This window comes from Heliangelus exortis, chromosome 2, assembly GCF_036169615.1.
Source record: "Heliangelus exortis chromosome 2, bHelExo1.hap1, whole genome shotgun sequence".
In the NCBI taxonomy this organism is placed as follows: Eukaryota; Metazoa; Chordata; class Aves; order Apodiformes; family Trochilidae; genus Heliangelus; species Heliangelus exortis.
In genome coordinates, this window is record NC_092423.1 from 6347241 (window position 1) to 6362058 (window position 14818).

Sequence of the window (14818 nt, forward strand, 5' to 3'; positions counted from 1 at the left end):
AGAGACATGGGACTGGAGGAGGTTGTGACAAACTAAGGATTTGAAAGCTTATCTTTAGAAAAACTCTGCATTTTTTATTTAAATAACAAACCAAAAAAGACATTAAGACCTTGGCTTTTGTTTTTGCTAAGCATAAAACTGCTTTGCTGACAACATTGGTTTGAGGTTTCCTTGTTGACCCTAAAACTGGCCCGAGGTATAATATCTTTTTTCCCCTTCTTGTTTTGCCATGGAACTGGTGAAAAGGCAAAGCGTTAGCAGTTTCCACATTCAGAAAAAGTCAACAAAATAACTCATCAAAAAATCTCCACCAAGAAGCCATTTGGATGAAAGCTATCAGCCCTCTGCCACTCTCACTGTGGCTCTAGTTTATGCTCATTTCAAACTTTGCATTAGAACATCCTACAGATCAATAATTCAGATTTGACACAAATATTGCAAGCTGTACAAGTTTACAGTGCATCTCTTTAAATAATCAAGTATCTACAAAATTAAATGGCTTCTTCTTAATGCTGTGCATTACTGTGGTCACCTTCAATCTCATTAAATATTTGTGCTAGTGCCTTGGTGGGTCCAATGTTCATGGTGTGGCCTGTCCACCTCTTTTTATGCTTGAAAAGATTTTTGCTGTACAAGGAAAATTAAACCTGTCCTAGTTCCCAACTGTGGTCTTTAAAATGCTGCCATGTATTAGCTCTTCTTCCCATAACAGTTTTGACAAAACTCAGAACTGTAGGTACTTGGAGGATATTTCTGCAGTGTTTTGCATCCTCATTTACATGTAAATTACTGGTTAGTATATTTGTCCCTATAGAATTTAGTTAATCCAAAGGAGAAATATTTCCAGTCAGTCAGGGAGTAGCACAAATAATCTTGTGCTGCTGGAGCTGCCTGTGTTTAACTCCACTGTGATTTCTCATCTGGATCCTAAGGAGACTCTTTACATATCTGTAGGGGCCGTTGTTATTTCTGCTTAATTTCTGTAGAAATATAAGTACAAGGAAGGAGTGTGGCTGTGTATATTCTCTTTGTAATGGTAATAGCATTTATGCTGCCTTGTTTGTCCAGTTCCTGGAACTGCTCTCTATCTCAGAGTGCATAAACTGCCAGTTCCTTACGTGACTATTCACTATCTCTGTTATAAAATAAATAATAATAATTAAACCCCCCTCACATATCTATTCTTTACAATGAACAAAAGCTCATAAAATTGCCTAAGTAGCTTCAATAAGACTTTTAAGCAATTCACCTGGAAGGAAACTTTCTTTCCTGGAAAAACTACTTTACAGTAAATTGGAAGCTGACTGTATGATAGATTTACTGCTCTGTTGGTAAAAATTCCAGGTCCTCCTGCAAGAGCCCCAGGAGCATCCCCTACACCCCAACACTGCCTGCCAGACACTGTGTCCTGGCTCTGGGGATGAAACTCTGCTATGAGCAGCAAGCTTTGAGCTCTGCTTTCCAGTGGGGGCAGAGGCAGCTGGGTGAGTGGGTGGCCAGCAGCAAATTGCACCATCCCACCCCTCCAGAGGTGAAGGAAAGAAGTTTTGCACCTCTCCTTCAGAAATATCTCTTTGCATGGAGAGGGTGGCTCACTGCAAACAGTCCCCATGACTCCATCTGGACTCCTGGAATCTTGGGGACCACTTCTCACGACATATGAGGATGCTGGGCTGGAAAAATAGTAGAGTGATTAAAAAAATTTGATGTGTTGGGAATATCATATCAAACCTAGGGGAAAATTCAGTTCCCTGCTATTTTTGTTATAATTAGTATAACAAATCTGGTTGACTTTGACTTCTCACTTACCTTGGTTTAGTTTAATAATAAATTAGAAAGAATCTCAGAATCTCATAATGTTTATCCTTCAACTTTTTACTTCTGAGGTGAATTCTTCTCTTTGCACTTGTGGGTAAAAGTCTGCTTTCAGATATAGGCCACCAACCCATAGCTCCTGCAAGCACTTCTGCATGTACAGTAGGAATATAGTATCTTTCTTGACAGTCAGAAAACTGGCACTACTTGGGATGAGGTTGTCTAAAGACATGCTACTGGTATGTCCTAACCCTTGGGTCAGATGGGATAGGAATGTGGTACAGTTTAAGAGGAGTTAGGCAGTCCAAAGGAATTTGAAATTTGAGTTATTTTTACTGGTCTTTTTACAGACAGAGGGAACCAGAAGAGCTGAGCTTTTATTTGGTGTTTTTTTTTTTTTTTCCTTCTTCTTTGCTTTTTTTTTTTTTTTTTTTTTCTCCTTAGAAGTTTGTCTCCCTTGGTTTTTTTATCTCATCTGGTTATTTCTTTACAGCCCCATGTATTTGTTATGTACTCCAACCTGGTGTGAATGATTATGCAGTTTTGTAGATGCTTTCTTCATTAATAAAACATTTGTTGTTTCTTTGGGTTTTATTGGATGTTTTTGAGGTGAAGGGATTCAAGCGAACTAATGCATCTGAAATACTGCTCCTGGTTTCCCAGGCTCCTAAGCCAGGGATAGAGAATTTTCTTGTTGTTTCTTGTGCACAAGTAGGAGTCTCTTTGAATAGGTTCTGATTACACCTCTGCTTTCGAGATGACTGCATCAGTCACTCAGTGGACAATGAGCCAATTGTTTTAACAAAAAGAACATTAAAAAAAGAAAAATCTATTCTGGAGCATTACTGCATTCCTGGCTTAGCCAAAGTTTTAAGTGTTTGCTTTAAAAGTCCTTACTCTTCTCTGGTTTTGCAGTCATTGGTATTTTTAACTGCAGTACTTTCAACTGACCTTGGACCAGTATCTTGACCATTATTTTCAGAGTCAACCAGTAGCCAAGTGGCTTTTGGCCTTTTCAGCCACCTGATTTGGGAATGTCCCCTACCCTGAAGAGATCACACTCCATAAAGACACCTCACAGAGCTTCAATGATTTTCTTCTACTGTTGTCATGGAATGAACTTTCTTGACAGAAAAGGGTGAAGAAGAGGGATGTTCAGTCCCTCTGGGTGCATGTCCCAGGCCCAGACAGCAGAGCTGTGGAGATACTGCCCATGGCTCATCTCAGTTGGCATCCTGGATGCTGCTTGGAGTGGCTGAGACCATTTCAGATGCAAGTGAGAGAACCAAAAGACTGAGTCTGATTCCTGTAGCTCATTTGACTATGGAGAAACTAAACCATCTACTCTGACATCTGAATAAACCTGAGGTTTCCATCTTCATAGGAATCTCTTTCACATTTTCTTGAGATACAGTGAAAGAACCATCAGGACCCATCAATCTTTCTTGCTTACATTCTGTCTCAGACCTCACAGCATGTACACTTGGAGAAGCTGGATATTTATTATGGGAGACTGAATGTCTTGACCAGGAGGTCTGCAATTGAGAATGGTGCTGACTCTGGCTTTCCCAGTTCCTGACATCTCAACCACCACCTTTCCTTCTACTTGTGGGAGAGCTGGAGGAGTAAAGCAAGCAGGATTTTTCTCTCTATAAAGTGGGAGATAATAATAATAATAATAGAAGTCTTAATGTCTTACTCCTGTGAGCTGACAGCATAAAGTATTTATTAGAGTGTGTGTCTGAAGCTAACTGTGTTTCTGGCTGTCTTTAGAAACCCAGGCCTTCAAAAAGTATGAAACTAATTTTAAATGAAACATTTAATAAAGACACTTTCAGAGTTCTATTTTGCTGGTATTTAATTTCTTTGGGTGTTTTTGGTTTGTTTTGTTTTTTTTTAAGCTTTTTCTTGAGAAACACAGGAACCTGATAGTTTGAATTATTTTTTTACTTTTCCTGAGAAAAAAGAAGCTGAGATTCTCCACTAATTACAGCACTTCAGAATCTGTGACACCAAAGATCACCAGAATGACAGTATGTTCCTGAGACTTGGCAGTGTTTCAGAACAAGAAAAAACATGTGTTGAGGAGTCAGTTTGCTTGGTATGAAATCAGAGGCCTGTAATGGAGCTGTTATCTACACTCCTTTTTTCTCTCCTAGTAGTATAATTAAACAGTTAACACATTGCAGAAATAATGGAATAATTAATGTAATTAAGCAGGGCTTCTTTCACAAGCAAAGAGCGTGGTAAAAAAAAGCACTGCTGTTTCTCTGGCATCAGAATTTCCATGTGAATCTTTCACCTGTTTACATGAAGGTAAAGGGCAAGGCAAACTTTCCAGAATTGCTCAAAGTGCCATTTTGAAAAGCAGCCCCCTATCAGTATGTGTCTCATTGGGAAATCAGTGAGCTTCGGACTTCTCAGGTGGGGGAAAAAGAAAACCAAAAAAACCAAACCAAACCAGAACACCTCTTAGGCAATTTTGAAAATGCTACCCCGTGTTTTTTATGCTGCTGATCCAATGTGTTCATTTAAACAGAACTCTCCCTCGGATGAGGCAAGCAAGAAGCAGCTGTTAATGCCCCACCGCCTGTCTGTGGACCACTCAGATGAACCCTTCCAGAGGCAGAGGGCAGTGAGTGCTGTCAGCATCATCACCAGTGCCCTGGAAGGTAAGACACATCTGGAGCTCCCCAGCTCAAAGCCCTGTGCATGTTGATTGGCAGGAATAAAGTAATGCAAAAAAACCTTATATTTTGCAAGAAAGCACTGTAGGTATTTAATGCAGCCCCTGCAATAGAGGTGGAGCTGAAACTGAAGGCAACATGATCTCTATCATGATCGGTATAATATTATAATAATAATATTATTATACTAATATAATCACTACCATGGGCTTATAAAAATTCTGACAAAATGCTGATTCAGATCTGGTAACATTTGATTTACACTGGGCTAGACAATATGCAGGGTAGGTAAGCATCAGACTGAGTGACTGTACATACATTTGTATCTCATCTCTCTGGAGCCAACCTGAAGCCTGGTGTGTGCACTCACCAGCTACATGCAGAATTTCCAAGAAGTGCTGGAGGGAATTCTCCTCCTTGCAGAGCAGCGAGTGGGACACACCATTTTGGTTGGTGTTTGACTCCAATTTTGAAATTTAAGTTTGCTCAAAGGAGCCATTTTTCCATGCAAATTGGTCTGTTCAATTTTTTTTAATTGCTCATTCAGCTTCTCATTAGGTGCAGGAGGATTTCTGTTCCCTGCTTTTCCGTTCACAGGAACTTTGCATTTCATTTTCACAAATTTACTGCTAGCAAGACAATAACTCATAGCAAGGCATCATCACATTTCTAGGCACTTGGCATGATGGATGAAACAGCTTCTTATGGTTCCTCTCGTCTCCTACACTGTAAATTGAGACAAGACAGAGGGTAGCAAATAAAAATATAAGAAAATGTCTATCAAGAAGGCGGAGTGGAGAAAGGGAGAATTTTGGATTTTCCTTCATCCTTATTCTAAGTGTTGCTGATGAGTAGGAAGGCAAGGGAAGGCTGGAGGACTTGTCTGAGAGGTGTCTCACAGAAAGAGACTGAACTTTGTTCATTAAAGACACAGTCTGGTGTGTAATTACAAAGGCATTCTTCTTCAGCTTTTTACCATCCCTTGTGGTTCAGCAGTATTGTGTCCAGAACAGATTATGTATATATATATATATATGCATATATATATATATATATGTTTGTATATAGATTATATATATACTAAACTACAACTAAACAGTTGTATTCTTGATAAGTAAATAATCAGTGTGTCCCAGTACTCAACATAGTCTATAAAAGTTTTATCTATTTTCTCTGGGGTTTTAGCAATTAGCTGTGTGATTTATTTTCTTCTTTGTAATGTGTTAAGAATGCCTAAAAGGTCTGAGATGAACTTATGTATTTAATGGTACTTTCTATTACTTTTTACACAGAAATAGAGAGCATCAAGTCTGTGGTAACTCAGAGGATGTACATTTTTAGTTTCATATAGAATAAAGCTCTTTCAATCCTTCTTGAAGATTTTTTAACTCTCAGCATTTGATTAGTCATTGAAATTGAATACTTGTTAACTACAAGAAGAATACCAAATCAGAATAAAATATATCATGGGCTTTAGCTGTAATAATAGCTGAATGATTTGTGCCAAACTGTGTGAAACAACCACACCAAAACCTTCTCCTGGTTTCTGCTCTCAACTCTTGGGTAGTCATCACCTCACTGCTTACCCAGACGTTGCAAAGCCTTCCAGTATTATTTTTTTAAATTTAAAAATAAGAGGAAATTGCCTCCGAACACAAACTTTGACTTTTATGTTGTTCTGACCTTTTTAAAAAAACAATATAAACTAGCATAAAAGAACCAGCTGAATCTAATTTTACTTTTCACTTGGCAGATGTCTTTCAAAAACTATTAGATCTGTTGTGATTTAAAAGAATTTTTAATGCATCCTGGACTGAAAGAGGCTTGTGTCGAATGTGGAGCCTCAGAGAAAAGAGTGACATATCTGATGTTTGTCCATCACAAAGGTCCTCAAATTAATAAAATTGAAATAAAAAGGGTTCATTAGAAGTGATTATGAGTAGTCTGCATACAGACAGATGCATTATTCTGGATTTACCTGGAAAATTAGGAAGTAACTGCTCCAAACTCTTTATTGCTTTGAGGTGGGTTTCCAAGAAAAAAAAAAAAAAAAGATTTTGTGTTGAAATTTTAGAGGGCATGGATGTTTCTCACATTATTTTAAGTACTTCTCTGTAAACTCTCTGTTTGAAGACTAGAAAAATGTATTTATGTCAGGGAGCAAGTTGGTTTCTCAGAGGTCTCAAAGCAGAGAAGGCATTTATGTGAGACTTGTGTATGGAGGACATCATCTGCTCTTTTGAAAGCTTGCTAGAAACACGTAATACTGCAGTTGTTGTCCAGTGAAGGAAAATACACAGAGAATACACCCTGGCTTGGTAGAGGAGGCTGTTTATAAACTGATTGAAATAACAGCCTTGGCTGAAGTTTTCCTGTTATCAGTGCAGGTTCTAATTATATAGACTAAAACGGTTACACAGCATTCCATTCCCATAAAGGAATGAGAAAAGGCAAGCATTAAGCAATTCCACTAATCATTATCATTCAGCCATTAGCTGTCTTTTTTGGCTTTTCTTTTTCTTTGTTTAACACAGATTATATATATGAAGCTATTTCAGTTCTTTTGTGCTCAAATAGAATGAGCACATTAAAAAACGTATTTTAGGTAATATTTTAAAAGCACCTTTAAAAAGCATGCTGGAGCTTTAGCAACATTTTCAAACTGAGTTATGCACTCCCCTGGCTTTGGATGTGGGCCTTTCAGAAGAAATCAAATGCTTAATGCCTTTTTGGATTGCACATCAGGAACAGAAACTCTGTTGATAACGAGTGATACGTTGGCTCTCAAGTGTTTAAATCAGTTCTAATATTGGATATAAACTCTTTCATCTCTTAAACACTTTAAAAGGTATTATTACTTAAGGTGCTTCTAAAATGGGATCTGGGAATGTAAAAAATTCTGAGTTAAATAAAGATGCTGTACTCTAATCCATTTGAGGTTGCCTAAGTGGAAAACAAGGTAAAAATCCAAACACTTATGTGTATAATACTGGACTTTACATATTTAGTGATTCTCCCTTTTTGCTTGTGACACTATTAAAAGGTTTTTACTTTCAGAATAAGTCACTGTGTGCTAAGCACAGGTCAACGGGCAAAAACCCCAAAGTGGATAATTTGCCAGCCTGTTAAGACAGAAATATTTTTATTCTTAAAAAAAAAAAAAAAAAAAATTGGGCTGTTTCAGTTGCCTTGCTTCATGTCATGAGTCATTTTAAGTGTTTTCTTCATATAACTCAGTGTCAATTGACTGTTCCTTTATTGCTTGTGACTTAGAGCTCGAGGAATCACACCAGAAATGTCCTCCCTGCTGGAACCACTTTGCTGTTAAATTTCTCATTTGGGATTGCTGCCCACTTTGGCTTTTAATCAAGAAATTTGTCAAGTTCGTGGTAATGGACCCATTTACTGACCTCACCATCACCCTTTGCATTGTGCTGAACACACTCTTCATGGCCTTGGAGCATTACAAGATGACGAAGGAGTTTGACCACATGCTTTACATAGGCAATTTGGTAAGTGGAGGTGAAGTGCTACCTACAGAGTGGATTTCCTACTTTTTGAAGATTTTTGGCTTGGGAAGAGTCTGTTTTAATATGCTGTCAGCATTGCTTTGGCTGTGTCATGTCAAAAGAGTCCTTATAGTCATCTTTTTCTGGGGGTGAAGAGAAAGGACTGAAAGACAAGAATCTATTTTCATTAAACTACCCTGTTCTAATGTTATTAGTAAGCATTAAAGCTGTGGTTTTGGTCTGTTCCTGATAGGTTTTTAGTTTGAACCTGCTTAAAGAAATGAGATAAGAGAAAGGTTAATGAGGTTTACTTGGGATTTCTGATAAAGCAATGAAAAGGCAGTAGATTTTGGTGACTAATAGTGACTTTTAAGTTAAAAAAAAAAACACTACAGAGAATAACAAGGCAAGATCATAGAATCGGCTGGGTTGGAAGGGACCTCAGAGATCATCAAGTCCAACCCTTGATCCACTACCACTGCAGTTCCCAGCCCATGGCACTGAGTGCCACATCCAGTCTCTTTTTAAATATCTCCAGGGATGGAGAATCCACCCCTTCCCTGGGCAGCCCATTCCAATGTCTGATCACCCTCTCGGTAAAGAAATTCTTTCTAATGTCCAACCTAAACCTCCAACACACTTGAGACCGTGCCCTCTTGTCTTGCTGAGAGTTGCCTGGGAAAAGAGACCAACCCCCCCCTGGCTCCAACCTCCTTTCAGGGAGTTGTAGAGAGTGATGAGGTCTCCCCTGAGCCTCCTCTTCTCCAGGCTGAACACCCCCAGCTCCCTCAGCCTCTCCTCATAGGATCTGTGCTCGAATCCCTTCACCAGCCCAGTTGCCTCCTTTGGACCTGCTCCAGGACCTCGATCTCCTTCCTGAACTGAGGGGCCCAGAACTGGACACAGGACTCGAGGTGTGGCCTCACCAGCTCTGAGTACAGGGGCAAGATCTTGGAGGGAAATAGAGTGTTCAAACATATCTAGAGGTGTATGTGTGTAGGTGCCTACAATACATTTGCTGTATACCCCTCTGTGTCCTTCTGTGCCTCCCTGCCTTGTCCAGCAGTGTGTGCTGGGTCCCATACAAACCCTGGGGCTGAAGGGACATGGAGCAAAGCACGGGTGATGCTGCCAGGGGAAACTTAATGTGCAAGCTGGAGCAGCCAGAGAGAGAGCTGCAAAGTAAGCAGAGACCACGCTGCCCCAAGGAAAAGCAGAGTGACAGATCTACAGCCAAGCTGCAGGGACAGCAGAAAAGTCTTTCTGGAGGCAAAGCAGTGCAATTTCTTAACCTGGGGGACCACTAAATTTCTGCAGTTGCTAGAAAATGGAAGCTTTTTATTTAATTGGCTTTCTCTATATTTATGTCTAAAAGTTACTGTGGTTTACTTCTTTAAAGCTTAATGTTTAAAATCCTTTCAATTCTAGAAGAGTCTGTAAGGGGAAAGGCTCAGGCAATCTAGCTATGGCATGGGGGAATTGCCCCTAAAATCCAGTGGCAGAAGCAGAGATATCCCATAGTCCCATAAGTACATCTGGAATACCCTGGACCATAGCTGCTGCTAAGTTTGCATTTGAGAAGCTTACAGCAGAGATGAAAAAAAGATGAAAAAAAAAGGCTGCAGTAACTTGAAGTGGGATTTACCTTGCCTAACTTTAGGATTTACTGTGTAGGAGTCTCTGGAAGAGCTGGTTGCCTTTGTCTCCCTTTAAAGTCAATGGAGAGTAATGGACAATTTTAAGGCCCAATTAATGTGATGTTTTAAAGTTGTTTACTTTTCAATAAAGTAAACTATCTCCTGGAGGCCAGTGACTGCAGTGAGGATTGACTACAGGGGGAATATGCAGAAGCACTACAGCTGTAGTGTCTGCCCTTAGCAAGAAGAATCCTGCACTGGCAGGTTTAGGTGAGGAGTAGCAATAATCAGACTTTCTGTATCAGTCCTGGCATATGTGGTACAACACTTCTTTACCCTGGTTCTTATTATTGTTAGCTCTGGGGCTCTTTGGGCAATCTGATGTTTTTCTACTAAGCTGTGGGACCAGTCTCCAGTTTTTCAGCTGCTGTGTGTTGGCAGATCTCTCTCTGTTGTTGCACTCAGTAAAAATCTGTTTGGGTCTCTCTTGCTTCCAAGCCACACTTTTGCCTTCTGTGGGAAGCAGTAGATAAGAGTAGCTCAGAAAGTCACCTCCCAGGACTGCAGCCAGCTCCACTTCACAGCCTTGTTGTTGCTCTACAATCTGTGGCCTTCTAAGATGACTTTAAAAAAACCTCACCTCTGGACTCAGTATCCACCAGAGCAGGTGGCAAAGCTGCCATTTCCCCCTCGGGAAATGGTAAATGTGTCTGCTCCTTGCCCTGCTTTTGGCAAATCAGCTTCTCCCTTTGCAGACCACAGGCAGTGAAACTTTAGCCCCTGGTATCCCTCCTGCCAACACCTACTGACCTGCTGGGGTGCCAACAAGAAACTCCAGACAATGAGCAGGAGGAGGAACTGCAAAGCAAATTTTGCCAAAAAAAAAGAAAAAAAAAAGAAAAAAGAACATCCCCTCACTGTGAGTTTCTCAGAACTGCCTCGAGCTATTTCTCCTCTTTGAGTCTAAGTGTAAAATGCACAAACTACAAACCAGATTGCTGATATTTTCTGTAGCAGACTGATGGCACGGGGTTCCCCTTCTCCTGCCATCCCAGGATGGGTTGCTGAGAGGCCAGAGGGTCCCAGCTCCCCTGGACAGCTTTACTGAACCCCTGTGTAACCAGATTGATTGTGAGTAGAGCAGGCCAGGGGAAGGTAATTCCATTTTGCAGAGGGTTTTGCAAAGTCATTTATAATGAAAATTGACATTTTTTTTTTTTGCAGTCCCCTGCGAAAGGGAAAGGAGTCCCAGATCCAGGGCAAGCTGCCAGGTGGCTGCATTCCCTAAGCTGCAGACTGCCAGACCCCTCCTCTGTCCCCAGGCTGGATAGCTGTCATCTTCCCATCTAACCCCCTGGGAGTGATTATACTAGCATGAAATGGAGGGGGGGATAATATTAAAAAGGGCAGATCTTTGGCATTTTTTTCTCAAAACAAATGTTTCTGAGAGAAATGAAAGAATGAGAAGGGATTGTGGATTTGCTTTCTCCAAGAGCTGTGCTTTGTCTGCTGCCAGTCATTGGAGATCTCCTGCTCTGATTGTCCCTCTGCTTCCTGTAGCACCTGCTACCTTCAGAGTTCTTTAGTTCATCACTTACAGGAATCAGCATTTTCAAATGTGATCAGAAAGCCAGCCAAGCACATGTACATCTTTACATGGTTCATCTGCCTGTGCAGTTCCAGCTCTTAAAAAATAGGTAGATAGAGCAAGATTCTCACAATTTTTGTTTGTCTTTACAAACTGAGATAACATTATGCAATAGTAGAGCTTAAATAACTGAAATTATAAACAAAAGAATTGTTTAAGACAAAGTCCTACAAGTCAGCAGCATCATATTTAGCACCAGCGGGATGTTAAATTTACATTATTTCCTTCCAAGCCTTTATCATACTGAGGATCCAGCCTCTTCTACAAGCTCAGTTGCTGTGTACCAGGTGCCATTTGAAATTCGTAGCTGGTACATGCTGCTTGATGCCTTTAGGAAGGCTCAGACATTTTGCTATCTTACTGTGACATTTCCTTCTCAGAAGGCTATTGATTAAAATGATTCAGGCAAAGAAAGAGATCCTCCTGAGTCATTTCTCAGCAAGGTGGTTGCATAATGTACCCTGTGTGGTATCGTGGTTTTTTGAGGCAGTCCCTGGATGCAATTTCACAGGCATCCAGTTTTGTCTTGTTCTCTCTCCCAAGGGAAAATTGAAGCATTCTGGTGGGAATCTTTGGTATCTCCGGCCACCAGGGCTCAGAAATTGTTGGCTAGTTAGAAATTTGAGACAGGGCATTTTGTTGGGTTCTTGGCTCTCTTGGATGAGAACTCAAATTGTTGCAGTTCAGGTTATTACTTTCCTGATGAGAAAGAGCAAGTATTTTTACAGATATTACAATATTTAAGGAATTGTGTGAAATGGCTGCTTGGAATAATTATTTTCTGAAGAATTACAGAGTAAAGCCAAGCCTCCATCAAATTCAGGCTTTGATAATTTATTTTTATTCCTTCCTATCTTAATTATATAAACTTAACTTTTCCCTTCCACAGCTTAATGGGTTTCTTGCCTTTGTTGATCAGAGTTGATCAGTCTTGCTGGGATACTGCTGTGAATAGCCAGCTTATAGGAAGGAAATAATTTCTTCTTGACTGTATTTAACTGATACACAAGCTCTGGATTGCCCACTCTTACTTAACCTATAGTGTGCATTGATGTGGGTTGTTTCAAGGAAAACCATGTGCTTTAATATATATAGAGAGATTTTTTCAGAACATGAAGCTCTTTGTACCTTGTACTGGGACTTGGAATGAAAAGAAAACAGTATATGGGGAACTTAGGTCCACATTTTGTCATTTCAAGCAGACTGTAGCCTTCTGTTGTGCATTTACACTGATACTTAAGGAGGTCATTTGAAAGGACAAGATCTCATTCGCTGAGATACTTTGTGAGAATTAAACTGAATATGCTGTCAGTAGCCTTCCCTTACCCTTTCCCTCTGCCTCATAGGTAATATTTATATGTTGTTTTAAAGAAAAATGTTCCAATTAAAAGCTCCACCATAAGACATTTGAACTGGGTCATAAATAAGCTCTGTTCCCAAGATGCTGTGAAAAGAAAATTGCCTTTACTATTTGTTAAAAAAAAAAAAAAAAAAAAAAGGCTAGGGCTCAAATTAGCGTTTCTAATCGCCTTCACTGCCAGCAATAACCTCAGAATGACTGGAGGCTTGCTTTGCCCTGGTATTAATAATAACAACATAAAAAGGGATAATGCAGCAGGTAATCTACAACCCAAATACCCCTTTAACACTCCTACTCCATCCATTCAAGTTTCTCCACTGAAATGAATAGATTTAACCTTTATAAAAGGCACCTTTACTTTTTCTTTTTTATTTAACCACTGAGTTTATTCAGATGACAGAAGGAGATGGAAATACATGTTCCAGTCCTGACCTGGAACTCAGATACTGTTTACAGCTGTATCAAATATTTTTGTGAGCAGACTAGACAGAGTTGTAATAGTGGTAAAATTCAGCCATGAAAAATAAAGTATCTCCTTGTGAAATATTTTTGGATTCCTGCTGGGTTCACCTGTGTTAGTGGGAAGTCTGCAAGCAAGGAGGTGTTCTTAAAAGGTTACTTTGACTTCATGCTTTCTTTCTACAGGTCTTCACTGGGATTTTCACAGCAGAAATGATCTTCAAAGTGATTGCCCTTGACCCCTACTACTATTTTCAACAGGGCTGGAATATTTTTGACAGCATAATTGTTACACTAAGCCTGATGGAACTAGGCTTGTCCAGCATGGGAAACTTGTCTGTTTTACGCTCCTTCCGACTGGTAAGGGTCTTGTTCTCTTCTTATCCCTCTTCTTTGATTACCTATAAACTCTGAAGGGAATGCAACATATATTTTTTAAATCACATCCACTGATACAGGCTGAAATTGCTGCAAACTGGTGAACAGCACATGACATTAATTATAGGCTGTGAGATAGATGGAATTGTCCCAGATTTAAATCAGAGTAAATGAGAACATAATTTGATTCCTTCTAACTGTGCCAGGTACTTCACAGAACCACCCTGGTTGGAAAAGACCTTCAAGTTCATCATAGTCCGACTGTTGGCCTGACACTGACAACACCTTAACTAAACCATGTCCCTAAGTACTGTGTCTGTATGAATTTTAAATACCTCCTGGGACAGTGACTCCTGGGCAGCCTGTTCCAGGGTCTGATAACCCCTTCAGTGAAGAAACTGTACTACTTGTAGCACACATAAAATATTTGAGTGCCAATTTGTAATAAAAATCTACCATTTCATACCCATTCACCTCTTAGCATTGTAAGCAGATAATTGATAAGCCAAGAAATGCAAGAGCCTGTAACTTGATGTTTTAGAAGTCGTTATTCGTAAATTATGTTATAAACATGCCACCGTTCTTTTAAATGTTGTCAAAAGAAAATGTCTTTGAATTATTCAGAGTGGGGATTTTTTTTTCTAGAACTGATCAGCATAACACAGCATCTGTCTTTCATGGGAACTCCTTAGCTGTCAGCTCCTTTGTCATGCATGGGATAGTGGGTTTCTATTAATGAGAGGCTGTCGACATACTGGAACAGAAAAATAGTTTCCTTGCCAGCTTGACATTTGTGTTGCAATTCGTGTACCAGGATGTCCATGCTAAGCATTCTGGCCATGATATGGCTTCACAAAGACCAGGAAAACAAGCCTTTGTGATTACATTTAGTGGAAGATTTTATTTTTTTACACCCTTCTCCCCCTCAAAAAAAAAAAAAAAACCAAAAAAAAAAAAACAAAAAAACAAGCCAATCATCTCTGTGCAAATCTTCTGTGCAAAAAAGCAGATTTTTCACTACTGCATAAGTCCTGAGAGTCTTCTGATTTTGAGCAATGCCTCGTCACTAGGGCTGAAATTAAGCCTTCAGTTGAAAACACAGCACAAGGGCTAGGAACCATTTGCATCCTTAAAATAGGTCTTAAGTGGGACGTGGGTTGTGCATAGACTGCATGATACTCAGCACAGAGGTGATTTTCACCCTAGGAGCTAACAACTAATAGCATCTGGTTGAGGCTTGCTCTGAAACACAGAGGAATTGCTTCTCTCTTGGTGGGATTCAACCCTAGGGCCCTTCCCCCAAATGCCTGCCAGACTGTTTAATT

The 14818-nt window shown here is 39.9% G+C and overlaps 1 protein-coding gene across 7 annotated transcripts in view; it reads left to right on the plus strand.

The window, feature by feature from the left end:
• The window catches only part of LOC139792019 (sodium channel protein type 5 subunit alpha-like), a 213132-nt gene that overhangs the window by 102789 nt on the left and 95525 nt on the right, over positions 1–14818 (plus strand). For all 7 annotated transcript variants that reach the window (XM_071734645.1, XM_071734641.1, XM_071734646.1 and 4 more), the window contains 3 exons: positions 4355–4487; positions 7776–8014; positions 13302–13475. In XM_071734645.1, the coding sequence (XP_071590746.1) occupies positions 4355–4487; positions 7776–8014; positions 13302–13475 (546 nt within the window). The remainder of the gene's footprint in view (positions 1–4354; positions 4488–7775; positions 8015–13301; positions 13476–14818) is intronic.